The following is a 21,381-nucleotide window of genomic DNA, read 5'->3' as shown; positions in this document are numbered from 1 at the left end:
GACATATGGTACAGGATAACCAGATGCACTTGCAGATTCATGCATGTAATGCTATAGAATGTGCAAAGTCCTCAAAAGAAAAATGGTCTTAGGGAAGGGCTGGACAGACATAACTGGGTGTGTACATAGAAATAGGAATACTGCCATCCACTGAAAATTCTGTGCAGCACCATTTCCAGTGACCACCTTACTTCTGTAGAAAGCAACAGTAACATGTTTTTGGCAGCACATTGTTCTGCCCCAGATAGAGTGGCGAATTGCCTGGCTGACACGAGGTCTTCTGCAGTGCCCATACTACTCAGGCTACCGTTCATAATGCACTGATTGCTGGATAAGGGTTTGGCCCTAAATGTGAATGAATGGAGTCCCTACCTGCTAGATCCCATAGATCTTCCACTTATACCAACCCACACAACTAGGGCTTCCCCTAATAGTTGGTCAGTGAATGAAAATCACTACAATGTCATGTGGTCATCACTTGCAGCTGGAGAAATTTGCTTTCAAAAGGAACATGAACAACTGCAAAATCATATGCTGCAGACAAACGTCTTTATCTATGTAACTACCTCAAACTTGGATTGCTGAAAGTGGAAGATTTCAAAAGCCAATGCGTCACTATTGCATGCATTTCTCTCCGCTTAGACAATGAAAAACATCAAATCAGTTTCCCTTTGGTTAACTGGGTCACTTACGTCTGTTTCTCTCAAACTTTTAAAACTTCAGCAGTCCTTCCCCTTTGCAGGGCAATGAAACAAATCAAACTCCTCACTCCAACCCCCGCCCCTCTACACAACTGCCCTCCACAGACTTGTCTCTTGTTTTTCAGCTCTGCCTTAATTTTAGAATTCTAATGAAATAAAATTCAACTCTAGTCTACTGTACACACCTTTAAGCTTTTATTTTAAAGAGCAATGAATATTTAATACTAGACATAAAACAATATACATAGAAACCATTTTTGATTATTTAAAATTGAAATTAAGTGAAACTTCAGACCAGGCTGCTCCACAAGTGCATCAAGATTCTCATCCTCAGAGCTGTGAGGTAGAGCACCAAAGTGAACAGTAATCATGTAAATCTTCAAAACACTGAATGTCCTCTAATCTCTTCCCCACTTTAAATCAGTAGTGGACGAACAAAAAAGTATAACTGACAACTGAGTTAGCATCCATTGGAATGAATGGGGTAGTTTCATACCCCAAAACTGTTGTTTCTGGATCTTTGCAACCTCAGGCCAATCTCAATATGGCCACAGTATAATATTTCTTTTTGTAACTATAACAGAGATTTAAAAAAGTGAAAACAGACTCTGGAGAGTTCTCTCAACGCTCCCATTCCTCAGTAATTCAGAGGCTGAGAAATGACAACACTGTGTTCTTAATACTGCTGCATTTGGGTTTCAGGTGTTTCAAGGGTATGTTCATTTACTTCAAAACAATTTTTAAAAAATTACAAACCTTTCTGCTGTTTTGCTAAGACCTTAAGAAATAAGGTTAACATTCTAGGCCAAATGGGAGTTGACATTGTCTCACCAGAAAATATGGCTAAACAGCAATTGGTGGTTGAACTATTTCATAGAACACTGGTGGCTACTGCTGTCTAAAACAAAGGCTCATTTTTTAAATAATTAGAAAATATTTAATTCTGCTCTGTCGTATCAGCAGTAACAGTACGTCAACAGCAAATAATTAGAAAACAATAGTTAAGTATTTTCCCTTTACGTTATTTATCATGCCATAAATGACTCAGCCCAAGGAAATAAAATACATTTTGTACTGCCATACCAACTCATGCAACTCTTCAACTCTTTTCAGAGGTCTGCAGATCTAATTAAAACTTTCCTCATGAATAAAAGCTTTAAAGTTCCAGAGACGCTTAGCATCTTTACTCATTTAAATTACACAGTATTAACAGATTTTTCACTCACCAGTCAGCTATACATCCAGTTATCAAGTAGCCGAAGATTAATCCTACGAGTAGGGAGAATTTAGCAATATGGACTTTCCAGGAAGATTCGCAAACAAGACCCCACTGAAAAAAGAAAAAGAGGCAGGTATCTTGAAATATATGTGGCTCTTCTCTGGTACATTTAAACATATCACTGTTATTGTAGCTGTCCTTCATAATTTTAGCATTCACACTTTAAAATGTTTTCTTCGTTGCTCAACTCCAAATCCACCACATGTTACTGGGAATGAAAAGTCTCTCATTTACCTCAGTGAGAGCTGGATCCAGTGTTTAGTTATACACCAACAAGTTTGGCCATTTAATCTTTGTTCTGAAGTTAATTTGGATTTATAAAAATGGGAATCTATCCACGTTTCAGCAGTCTTGAAAGAACTTAAAACACAGCCAAATACTACTCCAACATGTGTAAAGTGCAGCAGTACAATTCTATCTAAACCACCCGCAGTAAGCCAGACAATTTCAAATCCCCAGTTTTCCTAAAGCCCTGTTTTCAAATGCCTGGGGAAGATGGTGAGTTTTGTAACAGACTCCAGAGTCACCAGGTTCAGGACACATCACACCAACTGAAAGTAAGTTTTTTGCACACAGTACAGTATCTCTCAACAGGACTCCACCTCCTTGAAAGTAAGATGGGCTGATGATGTACGAAAAATAGCCTGCTCATAGGAAAGACTAAGTTTTATTGGCACGTTAGTGGTAAGAGCAGTAGAAGAATCAAGTGCAACTGCATTAGCCTGATTTAGCTGTTTCCACAGTGCCATTTTATGGTGGAGTAATAAGAGGGAGATGGAACTGCACTCTGAAACAATCTCGGTTGCTGGAACTGTACTATTCCAAAAGGGGAGCACAAAGGAGTGGTCTCCCCTTGGGTGCCCCTTCACGGACTCAGGGCAGCCTGGTGTTGGCCCCACTTCTTTTCTTTCTTGGATCCCAGTAATTTTAATACAAAAGTTTCCAAGTCCACCCCAGTTCACTACCAACACTGCACAAAAGTCCACAACCAAAAATTCTACAACCTTGTCCATATCATATCAGCGCATGTGGTCTTCAAAATGCAGGTCCCTTCTCAACATCCTGCAGTCTTCTCCAGACCCGTAGGCTATGTTTACACAAGACAGTTTTGTCAACAAAACCCACGGAGCACCCACTTCTGTTGACAGCGTTCTGCCATTCCCACATGAGGTAGAATGCCCGTCAATACAAAGCCAGAGTGGCCACTCCAGGGGGCCTTCTGTGACAGACAGGGCTTCCAGGACATCGGGCAGCCCTGTCTGTTGTGCTTCTGTTTGGCCACTTTTTCAAGAGAGTGGCTGGGCAGTGAGGGCATTGGCCAGATCCACCTGAAATTGGGGTTAAATTCCTGCCTCTGTCCCCAACTGCCTCCATGTTACCTCACCTCCAGGCCTCTCTCTGCTGTCTGTAATGTAGAAGTGGTAATGCTTCCATACCTCACAGAAGGTATTACAAGGACACACTCAAAGTGAGGTGTTTAAATACTAGTGCAATGGGAGTCATACCTATTCCTACAGAGATAACTGCAGATTTCTAAATTAAGTGCAAAAAATATTGGCAGAGGAAGGACAGCATTGTTCCTTTCAACCATAATTTGAAGTGTATATGGTCATCCATGTGAAGGTAATGTAGGGGCCCTACCCACCAACATTTTGCAGGACGTGACTGGACAGTTAAAACACAGAATTAAATATGTCATTTGCTTTTCAGTTTTTCCATCCTACAAGAACCAACATGCCAAGGTTATGTTAGATTAGATACATTTTGAATTAGGAAGAGTTACAGGATCCATTAAGCTCACAAAAAGGGGCTATATTAAAACCCTTTGGTTCCAATAATGCAAGAGACAGGCTCCCTGAAGAACGGGTGAGCAGAGTATGCCACGTGCCAAAGTATAACACCACAGCATAAACACACTATTAATGTGCTGTCACTGCTGTCCAGCACGACTGTCCTCCCAAAGTACAACCTCCATTTCTGTATGTAATTGGATTGGGTTATACCAACAACGCGCCATCCAGTTACATAGATATGGAGGGTAATGTAACAATATACGCTATTAAGTACAGCATATTAGCTCTTTGCAAATGAGCCGATTCATCTGGAAACACCTGAACGCAGTCTTTTGAAGCCATACCTATTTTCCTCTCCAATCGATGTGCTGTCACTGCAGCACAACCTGAAAAATGTAACGTGGGTGGGGTCCAACTACTGAGGCCACTTACAGGCTATGTGCTGCATGTCTGAAGGTAGTAGCAAAGGGGTTGTTACCATGTAACTAACAGCAAGAGTAAATTCTTCTCACCAAGTGCCTAAAAACTAGAGGTTAAACCACTCTCATCCAGCACCCTGGGGACCTGACCAGTGCCAGATGAGAGAATTTGCCAGACCAAAGGAGGTCACTATTTTCTAGCACATTACCAATACTTCCACTGCTTACTGGGCTCTTAGACATTTAGGGGTAAATTACAGCCAAGTAACAGCACAGAACACAGAGCCAGGATGGGTGGCTGTAAACAAACTTTATGGAAACATGGAAAACTTGGCCACGCTCATAATAAGTGGTCATCCAGATAACTAAGATCATGGGGGATTAAGGAGTCTGCTGGACAAGAGAGTCACGGATTAGAGAGGTTCAACCTGTAGTTACTTTAATAAAGTGAGCATGGCACAATGAGACATACTGTTAGTCAAGATTACGTTTTAAAAGGCATGTTTATTGGAGATGAAGGGAAATGCAACTAATGGCATTTTGCACAGGAAAATCTGACAGAGATTTTAGGGTTACTATATGCACTTCAATCTCCCAGGCCACACAGTAGCAGACTTAAAAGTAGCTATCCTACAGCAAAGAAATTTCAGGACCAGACTCCAAAGAGAAATTTCTGAGCTACAATTCATCTGCAAATTTGACGCCCTCAGCTCAGGCTTAAACAAAGACTGCGAATGGCTGGCTAAATACAAAAGCAGCTTCCCCTCCCTTGGTGTTCACACCTCCAGATCAACTGCTGGTAGTAAGCCTCACCCTTGCTGACTGAGCTAACCTCGTTATCCCCACCCTTACTCTGGCTTATTTATACCTGGCCCTGCAGATTTCCAAGACCAGCATCTGATGAAGTGAGTCTGTGCTCACGAAAGCTCATGCTCAAAACTTTTCTGTTAGTCTATCAGGTGCCACAGGACCCTTCGTTGCTGTTACAGATCCAGACTAACACGACTACCCCTCCGATATATGCACAAAGATGCATATGACCTCCAGAAATAGTTGGAAAGTGCATATGAGTTACCTTGCTAACTGAAGTTGCCTAATGCCCATCAGAAGGATAAATCACTTGTGATGGTGCATTCCAAATTGAGATCAAGTTATTTCAATAGTTACATAAAAACTGCTCATTAAAAATATTGTAAAGGCCATGTATTCAAGGCTGCCATTTTCATTTAGTTATTCCCAGAAAAACAGTAATGTTATCCAAAGGCAAAAAGAGCATATCTGAACGGCACGGCACAGTAGTGCTAGTGAACAAAGACAGCTGGCTGCAATGTAACCTGAACACGACGGATGTTCAGAAACAGATTACATATAGGTGAGGATTCAAGACTGAAAAGGGCTAAAATGTCATTAGCTGCTCATGTAATATTTCAGACCAAGACGGAGGTAATCAGACAAATTCTGCTGTTGCAATAACTCCTTTTCTTTGAATTTTTAGCTTATCACCAGGCCCTGAGGTAGCCAACAAAATCCACCCTTTGCCATAGAATCAGAACCGAAGGTATCAGTATTTTTAAGTTATGTGCCAGATCAACTGATGAGTCATCATAGTCAACGACCTTCAGTTTACACCAAGAGACTGTCTAGCCTAAGTGCTGACTTCTCTTGTAGCTGGGAGGTGCTCGATCCCCCACACCTGCACCAGGCCCATCCTCACCCTCATGCCAACCCTTCCCTCAGCCCTGCCTAATCTCTTCCCAACTCTGCTCTCCTCAACTCACCAATTCTACCCCCTGTCCTTTAGCCCCTATCCAAATCCCACCCCCTTGCCCAAGCACACCCCATCCTTGGTTCCTCCCTCCCCCACCCTCCTGGGGCTTCCTGAATGCTGAGAGTCAGCTGTTCACGGTGGTCTGAAGACACTGGAAGGGCAGGGGAGAAGTTGGTTGGGGCAACCAGCAGGTGAGAGGCATGCGAGTGGAAGGCAGGGCCGGGGGGGACGGGGGGGACGTGTGCTTGCTTAACCTGGTGCGGTGAGCCCACAGGCATCTAATGTAAGGGTGCAACTGTACTTATTGGAAGATCGACTTGGTCGAGGTCAATCTTCCGGGGTTCGATTTGGCATGCCTAGTGGGGGAGGTGCTAAACTGAACCATCAGGGCTCAAGAGTCGACACTGGTACTCCTCATTCTCACAAGGAATAAGGGAGGTCGATGGGAGAAGTCCTCCCATCCACCTCCCTCTCTGAGAATGGCCTGACAAACTGATCTTAGATATGTCGATTCCAGCTATGCAATAGTTGTAGCTGTAATTGTGTGTTCAAGATCGACTTTCAGGTCTAGTGTAGATCTGCTCTAAGTCAGTGGAGCACAGACTTCCTGTGCTTGCAGCTGGTCTGTAACAAGAATTCTGAGACCTGTGATCAGACCCATCAATCCAAATGAACTGGCAAATCTAAAAATTATAAGCTGACCATTTAAAATGTCACCATTTTAGAACTATTCCACTGCTTAGTATTTTGGCAGAAACTTTCAGCTAGTGGAGATAGCAGATTACGACTCCTGCACTTAATATTGTATTTCACAATGACTAAAGAGATCCTGAAGAATTCAGCAGTACCAAGTAATATTGTAACACCACAGCAACTTTAAGATTTTGCCATCTGTTGGTACACTGTTGGTTAACACCTTGTAAGTGTTTCTATACTGCAGCAGCACTTTTTTTGGCAAACCTAGAATCCTGACATTTATCTGCTGTAGATGAGCCACCACACCATAGGCTCAAAACAAAATAGATTATTTCAGTGCTTCCTTTCATTATGTATCTGACAAAACCTGAACACACCTGAGAAGTAATTATTTCATAACCAAATTAACACTGATCTGGCACAGCGTTTACAAACTCGTAACTCACAGCTAAGTCAGTGGAAGCCTTGCGCAGAATACGGCCTTAAGTGTGTCAATTATTAAGGTGACTAGTGTCTCAGTAAGAGTTCCCCCTTCCTACCTCTGTATGGGGAGCTGCTCCCATCTGCCCAACACCTGATCATCTGGACCCCAAGACATGACCCTCACCCCTCCCCTGGACCTAAAAGCTCCCCTCCACCTTGGTACCGCACCTTCGCACCCAGACCTTTCCCAGAGACCCACCCACATTCAAACCCACTAGTAGTCCCCTGCATTTGGCCCACCAACCCAGTGAGCCACAACCAGCTGCACTCAGACTATCACCCCAACAACCCCACCCGCTACAGCACCTCCTACTGAAAGCACCATAGCCAGACCTCCTGCACCACACTCCAGCCACCTTACCCTTACCCTCCCCGCAGAGATCCGATATTACTGCACATGGAAAATGCCCTCTCTCAAGAGCCCCTATGCATCTGGATTCCCATCACACCCACCACCCTCACCACGATGCCAGCATCCAGGTCATCCAACACAGGACCCTCTCCCCCTGCACCTGGATCTCTCTCTCACACACCCCCCACCCCCCTCCAGGCTTGGATCCTGCACGGCTGAGCCTCCCTGAGCCGTACCTGTTGTACATGGTGTGGTGGGAAAGAGCCTTGGCATATTTTGTGCACAGGGCTGAACTCTGCATGGCATCACATACAGCTAAAAGGCTTAGTCTGTGTCCCCGAGGGATTGAGAGAGCAGTTACAGGTGATTTCACACCTCTGTGCAGACAGTGGTCTCTGCTTTCCACTGCCAAGCTTGAGCCTCCGTGAATTTATTGTCAAAGAATTACAGAATTTTAAAATACTATTGTCTGCAGAAATGTTTGTGGGTGCAGAATTCCCTCAGGAGTAATTCACTATGGTATTAAACAGCATCAAAACCCACTATCCATATTTTCCACTTCACCTAGGTTCACAGCCATAAGGTCACTTCCAGCTCCTCACTCTTTCTCCCCCACATAGCCCAGCTGCAACCAAGTCCTGACAGTTCTTCCTGCACATCTCTGAATCTTTTGTCTCCATAACTACTGCATAACACGCTTGCTAAAATTAAATGTTTGGAAGTAGGGGTAAGAACACCACTTTAAATGTGTGTTTTTAAAGAAAATGATTCAGCAACTAGAGCTACAATTCTTGTTATCAAACTATTTCAAATTAATTATTTTTGCATTATAAGTTAGAGGGTACGCTAAATATATGAAAAAGGCAACCCTGTCCATAGATACTTCCAGGAAGACCTCCACAGCAAATTACATTGGGGCAGCATGAATAAGATTCTTTGTATAGCCTCTTGTTATATCAGCTATTTCCAATCACTAATCTGCCTTTAGGAGTAAGAAGGGAACCTGACAGAGAAGAGAGATGAGCCTAGCTCATAAAGCAAACTGCTTAGACAACCACCATCTCTTCCAACAATGAACGAACAAGCAAAAGTTGCTACACCGCACTACAGTACCATTGCAGAGGTTCACATTTCTTTTTCTTTATGCATAGATGAAATATGATGCCTTGGACTGCATAAAAGCTGGGTAGCAGTTGATATCCAGAATTTCCATTTCACAAGAGAAGAGATGTTAAAATCATTTTACAGCTGCGTCTACACTATGAGATAAATTTGAATTTAAGGCAGTTAGCTCAGTATGACTTCCTTCACTTTGAAACACTATTAGCTCGATTTAGGGAGCACTAACATTGAGATTACAATATCTTCATTATCTGATGGATGTAGCATCAAGCTTGAATTCAAAAGTGTGATTAAAGGACAGTGTGGAAGCGTCATGTCTTAAAATCAAATTTATTAGCCTCCAAAGGTGTCCCGTATGTAACCCACAATGCCCCTCAGTGTTCCGCTCTGGCCACTGCTCTCCAGGTGTGCCAGAATTAGGTAACAGGAAGACCGTGAATTTCAAGTCGGGACCAGGAAGCGTGTCGGGTCATGTTTGTCTGAGAGCCTGAGAAGTGTCTGCCTTCCTTTGCTCTTAGCATTGTGAGTGCATCTACTCATTACAAATAGCCCCAGCATGGAGCTCATGGTTCCATGTCCACATTTGGTATTTTTTTCTGCACTGCCTGGCGCCAGCTGCTGCCCAGACACACGACGTGCAACAAGGCTGTTGTGGGGGTTGTGCTTGCAGAAGAGGCCAAAAAAACAACTTATCAGTGGTTTACATTTGTGCACAAACTCCCTTCCTTCCCTCACAGGTGCCACACAGTCAGGGTCTTTCCCACACTCAGCCACATCATGTGGGTAGTCCGCGACCCAATAAAAGGACATGCCTGCCATTCAGTGCTGACCAGGCTTCCAGTCAGCACCATGCCCTGGCTTGTGTGTATTTAGGGCTCCAAGGGTGGGAAAGAATTTTGGGGCTTGCAGCCAGAGGCAAGTCTCCGCCAGCAGGTAAGATATTTGGGGGGAACTAATTCAACCGGCCCCCAACTGAACCCCCCTTCCCCAGCAAGGGACCAGTGGGGCTTATTGCCACTGGGGGAAGTCTCCCCCAGCAGCTAAGACACTCGGGGGGGGGAGGGGGAGGGTGAAGACTACTTCAACAGGTTCCGCAGCCAGAGACCACAGCACCCCCCAACCCCACTGCCAAAAATATGTTTGGAGGCTTGGTGTCCATGCAGACACCTATTGGTTTGATATTTCGGTTATAAAACCTTTTTGCTAATATCTCTTATCTGTCTTCCTGATTTGACACCCTCCCCCGCAAAAAACACAGAGGGGAGGGCAAGTTGGGATTCCTGTTTCCGTTATAAGTTCAGTGGATGCGATTTCACTGCCATCCCCCCCCCCCCCCGCCGCCCCAAGGGCAATGTCTGTGTAGTGAAGAGGGAAGATAAAAAACTTTTCTTCTAGACTTTTCTTTCTTCTTCCTACTACCTTCAAGAATACAGCCCAGCTTCCTGTATTCTTGTCAGGGACTGGATGCAATTGTGGAAGGGGGGGACATTCAGCAGATGTACACTTGAGAACACTGCCTGTGCACAGTAGCCTTATAGTGCACCAGAAAGCCAAAGACCTTCCCCTCAGAAACTCCTTTTTCAAAAATTTTGTCTTCTCTCTCTTCGAGCTTTTCAGGGTCCCTGTATTATTTTCAGGGATCAGACACAGTCACAGGAAGGCAGACACTCAGGATGGCCACATGAGAATTCAGCTACAGAAGAAGTGACTTCTGCAAACTTTTTTTGCCATCTCTGTGGATGTCCTACTTTTTCTTCCTTCAAATGAGAAAAATGGACATTTGGTTGTCATGAGAGGGGAATAAGGAAAATGCAGTGTGCGAAGATGATGGCAAAGACCAGTGAGCGTACGCAGAATGCTACGGGGATGAGGGAACTGTGGGATAGGTTCCCCCAAATGCACTACTGCAAGAGTTGATGTTTGCTAATTGAGCGAGGCAGTAATAAGTTGACTTTGTGAGGAGCATGTGGGGAGGGGAGGATAGTCAAAAATCAAATTTATAAAATTCCAGATTACAAAATTTATATCAATAAATCGGAATTCATCTCATAGGTAGATGCAGCCCAAACCACTTTCAGAGGATTTCCCCACTTTCCTTCTTTATAAGGCAGGATGCAGTCTGACCACACTTTTGGCATATGTGAATTTTTAAAAAGTGCATTAACATTAGCATTTTTTTTAAAATATGCTCAACTCTGTACAAAGTAACTACATGAAAAAGACCAAAAGAAGAACATTTGACGGTGACATACCAGATCAGTTATTACATTTGAAGTTCTGCTTCCGGTAGTTTGCTGACATACACTTCTTAAGAATAACGAAGGCAGATAGAGCCTATATTTATTAGAACTTCTTCTCTCTCTACCTGTACAACTACAACACTACACACAGTTTGTGCACATTGTAGTCATCCGCAACAACAAGGATACACATTTAGACTCGCAAATCTGAAGTAATGAGCTTGTAGGGCTGTATCCAATCTGCAGAAAGGGAGGCTTAGGTTAGATGATAGAAAAATACTTAATGATAAGACTAGTTAAACTCTCAAATAGGTTTCCAAGGGAGGCTGTGGAATCCTCACCATTGAAAGGTTTTAAAAACAGGTTAGACAAATATCTCTGATAGATCTCTGTTTACTCAGTCTTGCCTCTGAAGGTCTCCTCAAGTCCTGTATTTCTTTGATTCTGCCCTAAAATGGTGTAAAATCAACTGCAATAGAGTTACACATTTATATAGCTGAAAATACTGCCCTGATTTATAAAGAATAAGGCAAAAGGGTGGAGGGATTGCAAATGCCTGTAGTGAAAAGAAAAATGTATCCCAAAAACAGTTAACTGTAGACCAAGAGTTTCTTTTGATGGACTGGCAAGTGATATTGTGATGAAAAGGATCAGAGAAAGCTGGAGTGGGTTGCAAACATCAGTAGTAGAACTCAAAGTGTTTTAAAGTTCCAACATCTGGTAATTAGAAAAGTAATATTGATTAAGTGTTAAATTAACTCTGCATTCCTGGTACACTCACACCTTGAACACTTCAGGAAGGTCTGGCTGCCCCATACTAAACAAGATATTAGAACTGGAAGGTTACAGAGAAGGGCAACAAAAATAATTAATTTCCATTAAAAAAGAATTAAAAGGATGGGAACTGTTCAACCTTTGAAAAAAGTGCCAACTCAGGGTATGTCTACACTAAGCCAAGGAATGATGTTGCCCCAGTCGATCCACTGGCCATTGATTTATTACATCTGATGTAAACATGATGAACGGATCTGAGCTTGCTCCCATAGGCACAAGTACCCCACCAAAACGAGAAATGCAGCCTGCATCGACAGGAGAACAAGCCCACTGACCTCGTCGCACACAAGATGCGGTATGTTGCCTTGAGCTACACAAATATTGTAGCGGAAGTAGATCAATGGTGCGCCATAGCACAGAGCAGGCCCAAGTGGGGTATGACAGATCTATAAACTCATGAATGGTGAGGAGAAAAAGTGAATAAGGAAGCGTTATTTACCCCTTCAAGTAACATTTGAAAGACCCAATGAAAATGAATAGGCAGCAGGTTCCAAGCATGTATACCGAAGTGCTTCTTCACAGAACAAACAGTCAGCTGCGAAACTTGTTGCCAGAGGATGCTCAGAAGTATAACAAAGTTCAAAACAGAATCAGACAAGTTCACAAAGGACAGGATACATCAACACCTATTAGCCAAGATGGTCAGGGAAGCACTCATGTTCTGGGCTGTCTGTAAATTGGCGGAGATAATGCCTCTCTCATAGAAGCGGAAAGGACCTTGAAAGGTCATTGATTCCAGTCCCCTGAACTCACAGCACAACACCATCCCACGCAGATTTTTTTAATCTATTTACACCAGATCCCTACATGGCCCCTGCAAAGACTGAACTCTCAACCCTGGGTTTAGCAGGTCAATGCTCAAATCATTGAGCTACCCCTCCTCCCATTGGCTGTGACCGGACAACAGGAGAAGGATCACTCATTAATTGCCCTGTTCAGTTCACTCCCTCTGAAGCCTGTGGCACTGAATTAGATGGGAGATTGATCTAACCCAGTATAACAGTTCTTAGGTATAATTTTCATCACTTTTGAGTAATTATATAACTTAGGTTTTGACATTAGAAAATTGAAGAAATTTTAAAGGGGAAAAAATATAAAAAACTTTTTTAAAAATTGTAAACATTAAACACTCCTTCCCCCGGCCTTTTGACCAGCAGTAATTTAAATGTTTTCTTTGCCTAAGTTGTGTCTGATATTAGGAGTGGGGAGTGTTTGGATTTTTGTTTAGTTTCTTGGGGAGGAGGGGGAAGAGGCAAGAAATACATAAAACATTTGCACTGAAATCAGACATACAATAAACTCTTTCAGATCCGGTAGCCCTAGGGGTGGGAGGTTGCTGGATATTCAAATATTCTGGATAATAGAGAGGTACATCTAGTAATGCATAACACTGAAGAAAAATAAGGTTCGATATTAAGAAAACAAACAAAAATGTATGTACATACTTTACCAACTAAAGGTAGTATTCCACACTGTAAACTTATACTGTATTTTCTGTATTTATTTGTATTTACTTTTGTTATTCTGTACTTATGGAAAAGAAAAATAAAATTTACTTATGGTTACAACGTTGGTTATTTGACAGTTCCAGATGATAGAATGCCAAATATGAGTTTACTCCAATCTGGTTGGAAAACAGTGGGTTCAATTATCACAAGCCACTAGAAATCTAGACTAGTAACCATTCTGAAACACTGAACAAGCAAACAAGTCTTTTGAGGTTCTGGGGAAACAAGTTTTCTTGCTTTAGTTTAAAGCAACGTTTCCCTTTTTTTTTTTTTTGAACCCTTTTAAACTTGAAAAAATTTTGCCGAACCCCTAACAACAGTTTTATATATGGTTTAACTCCTCTCAGCCCCAAACCCACCCTTGGGACTAACGCACCCACCCACCCGAGGCTCCCAGCCTAACCCTACCTGAACTAACTTCACCAAAGTTAGATCCTCATGTTATCTCACCCAACATGGTGGATGAACCTACCTTAGCCACTAATTCTCTGCTGACTAGTCCTGAGGGCCCAGTTTCATTGGCCGCCTATGGCACTGCAAGAGGCCAGTCACACCCAATGAAAGGTGAGGATGATGCAGGAACTGTCTGGCTCCCCTAGCCCCACCTGCATTGTGTGCATGCCATCTACTGTGCGAGTGAGGGGCTCTCTGCAGCTCCCTGCCATGCCGCTCCTGAAGTAACGGGGATATATTCAGTTGGTTTAATGGCTGGAACCCTCCCACCACCCTGCTGGCCGTTAAACCAATTAAATTTAGTTCTACTGTTTCAGAGGTGGCTGGGCAGGGAGCCACAGAGGAGTCAGCAGCGGCAGCGTCCTGAGCTGCAGGTTGCTAACCCCTGATCACTTTCTTGCAGAACTCTTATTTTCACTTTGTGGAACCCTGGAGTTCTGCAGAACACCACTGGGGAAACACGGCTTTAGAGTCACCTTGCTCTAGAATGCTGGACTCCAAATAGCAAAGATGTATGTAAATCTGCCCCATTTCATCACAGAGGGCTGCCCTACCAGTAGAGCAAAGGAGCCCTACGTTACAGATGCATATTTAGCTGTCAAACTCTAAGAATGCTCTTCCACAAATGTGTAAATTGAGATTCTAGGGGTATGCCTACGCTGCCAAATGACTGACTGTCAAGACTATAAAACTGCAGTGCAGACATTCAGACTCAGGCTGGAGCCTGGGCTCCGGGACTCTACTAAGAGGGAGAATCCCAGAGCACAGTCTCCAGTGTAAGCCTGAGCATCAACAATCATGTTCATAGCCATACAGCCCAAGCCTTGAGAGAGAGTCAGCTGACACAGGTCAGCAGCTCGCATTTTACTGCACTTCACATAACCTTGGGGGCTTATAACTCGACCAGATTAGGGGTAAATTTTCTGAGACTGCAAAAAGCACAAATCTGACAGCCCCTCTAAAACTTCAAGTCAGCGCTCCAAACCATTGGAGCTTTTCAACAAAACGGTGCACTTTGTTTAAGCCCCTAGACACATGTATTTTTCCCCCCTCACCTCAGTCTTGGAAGCTGCATTTAGCCAACACTGCTAAAAACAGTTCAGAATGAGGACAACTCCCAACCTAGAAAATTTCAGCCCCAACAGATCAATTCTGACAAATTCATAAACAGAAAATAGGATCTTATAAATGGGAAGTGCCAGGCAACCTTAACTATAAGAGTCACTGCCAGCACTCCCAAATACTAGTCACAGTTATCATAAGCAAGGGATCCACGTCCCTCCAAACAGTGAGTGTGGAGGGGGACCTCTGCTGCTGGCACCAGGCCCCTGCTAGTTTCCGCAGACCTCATCGCTCAGGAGGAGACGACTTGGGAGGAGAAGCAAGCCAGGGCATGGAGCAGGAGGAGCGTTTTCCCAGCCTTCCCCTTGGGGTTGCACAGGGAAGAGTCATGTGGTTGGGGGTGGGCAGTCACATGGCTGGGGCTGTCTGGTCCTTCCTCACCAGTCACTCCTGCTAGCAACAGGGACCACTGAAGTGCCCTCTCTCCCCTAAACCCTGTAACTCCATTTCTAAATGCTTGTAAGTGGCCCCAGAAACTCACCCTTTGAAATTTCCACACTAACTTCTGAAATGTCTCGATTTACTATTGTTTGATATTTCAGCATAAATGTTGTACTGAGGTGATGTGTTTACAGTGTGCACGCGCGTGCGTGTGGAGAGAGAGAGAGAGAGAGAGAATCCTTTGACTTTGAATAGTCCATTAAACCGCTGTTTAGTACTATACGGCTCCCCATTACCACACTTCCAAACAACAATAAAAATCACTTTTTTTTAAAACACACCCATTATTGTAGGTTCGACAGACTGCTCCTCCACCCGCAAGCTGAAGTAGATAAAACATCAGCTGCAGTTCACCTTCAACATGCTGGAAGTGCTGCAGCATCCTCTGAGAAAAGCTGTTGTTATCTGCTCTGTCTCTGCTGTGGCTAGAGACCGAAAAAATAGTGCAATTCCAAGTCATTTATTGATTCTAGGTTTTTGTTAGGTTCTATGACTTGTCAATCACATTGCTTTAGACTGCTCTTTTGCTCTTGTGGTTTCAGCCTCAGTTATAGAACTGCCCTAAGATACTATTTCCTTGTTCAGGGAAAAAAACATGTTTCCCTGGAATCCCCAAATCTAGTATATTCAGGCATGCAGCACCCTACTTCCTCTAAAACAAGTTTTATGCACAAAGTTTAGTTAGTAATACCTAACAAAAGAAATAGGGTTCCTGTACATACTTTAATATAATAACTCTGTTCTTTCTCTTGAGCCATCAGGAAAAATACCTTTGGCTCCATGGTTGTGCCAATTTAGCAGGAAAGTTTGTAGAAATTAACAATTCCCTGATGACTCAGGCATCAGTACACTTGAAACCTACAAAGTAAAAAAGTTGTCAGACAATCCACAGACCTTCCCAGTAAGATCTCAGGCACGTAAAAACTTCTGAAATTCTAGTACTACAACTTTACAGAAGAACAGCTCCTCTTATGTTTCACTTTCATCAGGAATGGCTAACAACCTTATTAGCAACTTTTTTGCTCCCTAGCTCCAGTAAGAAGTAAACACATTTGATCACAGAAACTGGCATGCTTTTCACAAGAAGCACAGAAGAAAGTTTACCAATTACACAATCATTGCTATTTCTGTTTTGCTAACCATATAATGTATCCTATGAACAGTGTTCTCAATGCTCAACTTCCAAGTTCTCTCTCACCTCGTTTTTTATTTTTGGAGAGAGATCCCTTTACCTCCAGGCATCTTGGAATTCACCAACCCCAAAAATACTTGACTTCCACTTTTGGATTACTTGTCCTTCAGTCGGTGAGATCAGGTTCTCTTTTCCCACCTCAGTAATATCAACAGTGATCTTCAACTACCATCAAAGCCTTTGGAAATCTATCATGATGGTCACAGTAGTCACTTAAAATAATTTTGCATTAAGTTTTCACAAACATTAGAAACTTGTGTCCCAATTCCCCAAAAGTACAGGGTATTTTGCCATCTGATTTCAATCCAAGTTCTGCAATATTTGGTATTTTTCTTAAAGCCCAAACTGTTATTTTGTGAAGACCTGAGATCACTTGGGGGGACGGGGGGAACAAATCAATTCTCTAATCCACATACTGTCAGCAAAACAACTCCAAAAAGTTAAACCTAAAACCAAAAGGCAAATAAAAACAACCCATTTTAAAAATAATGAAATTAGCTTAAACACTTGATTACTTTGGGCCCAACACATGATTTTTGCACACAAGGTCAGCAGTAATGTGTACTTCTCCCAAACCACTCCTCCAGTCCTGCCAACATTCACACGCAAGCCTAAAAGCTAAGCATGCGCCTAAGTGCTAGCAGGATCAAAGCACAAGTATGCCATTTTCTTTATGGCCTGTATAATCTCTACCAACCCAGAAAGTAAACAGATCACATTTACTTTCTGAACCCAAGGCTCCTTCTATATAGCAGCACTGAACACCGCTCTTTTGCCATTAGGTCACAGGTTTCTGTGCTCTTTAAAGTTTAATGGAATTCTTCATTTATGTGAATTCTTCTGTGTCTCTCTATTCTATGACAGTTTAAAAAAAACAGAGGACATAAATCGTGTTGCACAAATACTGAACACTGGGTAGTCTCAGTATAAGGTGATCATTTCCTCTATTTCTCCTCATGCCTCAGGGAGCACCTGAAAAAAAAACAAACCAGAAATATCTTTGACCCTTTGCCTATTCCCCAAGAAAACAATTCCAGTCTGTTTGAGCTGCAATCATGCATTTGTAATACTAGGCAGAGGGGGCTAAGAAGAAAATGACACTAGTATCACAGGACTGATTTATCCTCACATTTGAAGGGAGGGGGTAGGGGAAAAAAAAAAGTTTCACCCAACCTCATCCCACCACTATGAAACTGCTGGGAGCAAAAGCATCTCTCACCAGGGATCAGTTGTGAAATGTACTAGAAAGCAGTGGTTTGCAATTGCCATTTCTCTGTTTCCAGCAGCTGCTGCTGACCGCTGTTCTAAACAAAACATGTTTGTGGCACTGGATCTGTGACAACTGGACATAAACAAGTTTTCAGACCTTTTTTCGTATCAGTCTAACAACCATAGAGAGCTTTAATATTTAAAGTGTAAACATTTTAGTTAAAGATTAACAACTTTTCATTCAATTGAACAGTTCTTAACCCTTAGAATGCTATCATTTTTTCAGGCAAATGAATATTTCGTGATTCCACATATGTACAATTTAAAATCCCTGTAAGCTGCTCAGGCATTTGCAAACCAATTTAGCCCTGCTCGGCTGACAGGAAGGTTACGCAAGTTGGGAATCTGCAACAGGCAGGGAGAGGGCCAACATCCCCACTCACCACCCCAGCCCACCCTCCAACTTCCCAGATCCTGCCTCAGACAGAGAGGCCCAGCCTCAAAACCGCCACGGTGGGAACTCATGCTGTTCTTCCATCCTTCCCTCGCTCTCAGCCCAGGTGCTGCAGTGAGGAGGAAGCACCCCCCTGCCACATTAGTTTTATTGTGTGCACCAAATGTATCACTTCATCTCCATATTGGTACACACAAAATTAATTTCACTCAGGGGTGGGAAAAGTGGAGGGGGAACACTGTTCACCACATAGAAAGGAGTGAAGTGGAATAGAAATGGGCTCTTTTTTACAGTGGGCTCTCAGAAAAGCTCTCAAAAACATGTCCTTCTTTCAAAAGAAGGATGCGCAATACCAGCAGGAAGTTTGGAAGTGTCAATTGTAATGTAAGGCTTTAATGTATTTTCACATTCAACATTGAGAATGATGCACCTAACTGATGCCTTCTATTTCATCCTCTACCTCTTCTGACCCAAAAAATTGACAAATCTTTTGTACTTTGCATATCACAGCTTTTGGAATGAAGGAGAATACAGAAAAGGACTGGGGAGGGAATTATGAAGGATCTCTGAAGACAGAACCAAAACTGAACATCAATTTGTTAAAGTATTCTTGCTGAATTCCAGGGGAAGATCAAAATATTCCACCTTATTTTTAGAGCAAACTAAGGAGCCGGTCCAGTAAACACCTACTTATGTGAGGAAACCTTGCTGGTGTGAATAGAATCATTTATCTCAATGGTGTAATAGCTACATGAGTAAACTTGCGTATAAAAGAGCATGACTGGGCCCTCACAAAACCATAGTTAGCAAAAAAATATTTTAAAGTAATTATTAGGGCTGGATGCAGTTTTTCAATAAACATGGTTCATTCCTAATCTCCATTTAAAAACAAAAAGGATGGTCCAAAACATCAGTATTTATTTTTACACAGGACAGAATTTTCCTTTTAAATGAAAAAGTGTGTCTTTAAAACAGATTGTCAGGCCTAAAATGACTCCAAAATTGATGCAGGTGGACAGTGAAGTTTTTATAAAACCTACTACTAACATGTTTTTGTGGGTTTTTTTGTTTGTTCATTCGTTTTTTTAAGAGATGGTACTGTGTGCAACTCAGATATTGAGCACTGTATAAATGCATCAGAACCTTGGTCTGGAGAAGGATGAGAGGAGATTCTGCCACCCTTAGATCTTGTAGAGCCAGATAGAGAAGACATTTAATCTGAAATAGGACTCTGAAATAACGTCCGAGGATGAGAGATTTTTGGGAAGACCACAGTACATCGTTCACTCCGAAAAGTACACACAAATGCAGAGTCATTGAGATAAGTCACATTATATACTGCCTTGCTAATTCCATTTAAATGCACCATGTTTTCAGGTATACATGGTTATTTTAACTTTTTTACTTTGTTGCTAGTGGATATAAACAATTTTGTAAATTGGCATTTTCTGTCTTAATATGAATGAGTCCCTGTCTTTTAATTTAGCAAAACAACAACTGGCCCCTTTTGGCACTCATTCCATTTGATCTTGGTAGGGTTTTCTCTTTCAAAACCACCACCCTACACACCCAGGTCTCCCTTTGGGAACAAAAGCAGCATGAAAGCAGACATGGGAGTTACATGGAGCAAATGATTTGCACTAGCCCTCGGCACAGGGTAAATTTCATCCCATACAAAATACCGTGCTGTGTAACAAGGGGCAGAATCCAGTATGGTACCAATCTCAGTTTTATTCTTGGTCAGATTTCCTTTTCCCTCCCCCTCCTTTATTTGGCACCAACAGGAAAAAATGTAGACTGAATGAGGGGCTACAGAAGCCTGTGTAGACAAATTTCATTAGAAAGAAATGTCAAGTTATACAGAGTATATATGACGTAGACTGTTATCCCTATAGTAAATCAGTGGGGCCACTCATACTTAAAGTGTATACCTTCATGTTTGGGCAGCCACAGCTTTGTCTACACTACAATGAAAACACCTGGAGCTGGCCACATCAGATGACTTCTGTCTATTGGGCTATGAAACTACAGATTATTCACATTTGGTCCCAGACCTGATCAAGTCAGCAGACATGAGCTATCCATGTGTGTTCCACTGCCATGCAGACATAGCTTAAGAGGCCAGTTTGAAAAACTTTATTTATGCCATGCCTTTGAAGTAATGCATTTTTTAAACTAACTTATTTTGACGTAGAGTCATCACAGTTCTTTTCCAAGTCACTAGATCATGTTTCATCACTGCAAGCTTTTCATAGGTCAGGAAACCTGCAATCTTAATCAATTATACAATCTTCCAGAATGTGTCAGTGACACTGCAGAAGAGAGACTGTGAGAGAATACCTCTACCAAAAATGAACCATGTAATGGAGTGAGACAGAGAAAGGTGAAGAACATACTCTAATAGGGAAGCAGAAACCAAGTATATTCAACATTTTCTAAAAATTTAGTTCCACTTAAGAACTGCTTTAGAAAATGTAAATTAATTATTTGGTTCTGTTAAAGGTGACCAAAAAAAGAAAGATTGCAAAAGTCACAATAAAATGAGAAATATTCCTGATTTTATTAATTAGAAAACAAAGTTGCATTAACAATGTCGTCACCCCAAAAAGTCTCACCTCAATGTTATCCTGTCAAAAGTAACAGAAATGCCTCAAAATGTATTATCTGAATGAAGATAAGTATAGAACCCCCACTCATTCATTCATTTGTGCCATGCTGATTAGTGTAGGCGATCACGGCCCTCCACCCCTGTCTATTACGAGTATTCTGGAGCATCTCCACAATACTGTGGCAATGCAAGCATGAAGTGACACTATCCAATACTTCCTCACGCTGTCTACCTCATCCTTGCTTTCTATGATGCTTTCCTGTTGTCACTAAATTTTCAAATGCAGAGACTTTGTAATTATATGGCCTATAAATTTTGCCTGCATTGTTCTTATCCTATTTAACAGTGTTCTTTTGCTGTTTGCTTCATTTAAGACAGACTCATTGGTCCTTTTGGTCATCCATGAGATGCACAACATCCTTCTTAAAAACTACATTTCTGTGGCTTCGACGTACTTCTCAACTTGTTTCCTGATAGTCCATGATTCGCATCCATACATGAGGACTGGTTCTACATAACATTGCAGCACTCTTTTCCTAATCTCCCATGATAAAGATCTGTTTGTGAGAATGCTTCTCGTTTTCTGAAATGCTGCTTTCGCTTGAGCGATTCTGCATTTCACTTCAGTTAAACACCTACCATCGGATGTGATATAGGATCTTAAGTACTTGAATTTAGTCACTTGAACTGTTCCATTTGCTAGTACC

At 42.3% G+C, this 21,381-nt stretch overlaps 1 protein-coding gene across 2 annotated transcripts in view; it reads right to left on the bottom strand.

Annotated features, from left to right (window-relative positions):
• SLC22A23 (solute carrier family 22 member 23) overlaps positions 1 to 21,381 on the bottom strand; it is a 192,331-nt gene that overhangs the window by 148,534 nt on the left and 22,416 nt on the right. For both annotated transcript variants that reach the window (XM_074987739.1, XM_074987738.1), the window contains exon 2: positions 1,928 to 2,031. In XM_074987739.1, the coding sequence (XP_074843840.1) occupies positions 1,928 to 2,031 (104 nt within the window). The remainder of the gene's footprint in view (positions 1 to 1,927; positions 2,032 to 21,381) is intronic.

This window comes from Carettochelys insculpta, chromosome 2 (assembly GCF_033958435.1).
Source record: "Carettochelys insculpta isolate YL-2023 chromosome 2, ASM3395843v1, whole genome shotgun sequence".
NCBI lineage: Eukaryota > Metazoa > Chordata > Testudines > Carettochelyidae > Carettochelys > Carettochelys insculpta.
This window is presented reverse-complemented; position numbering and strand designations above follow the sequence as displayed.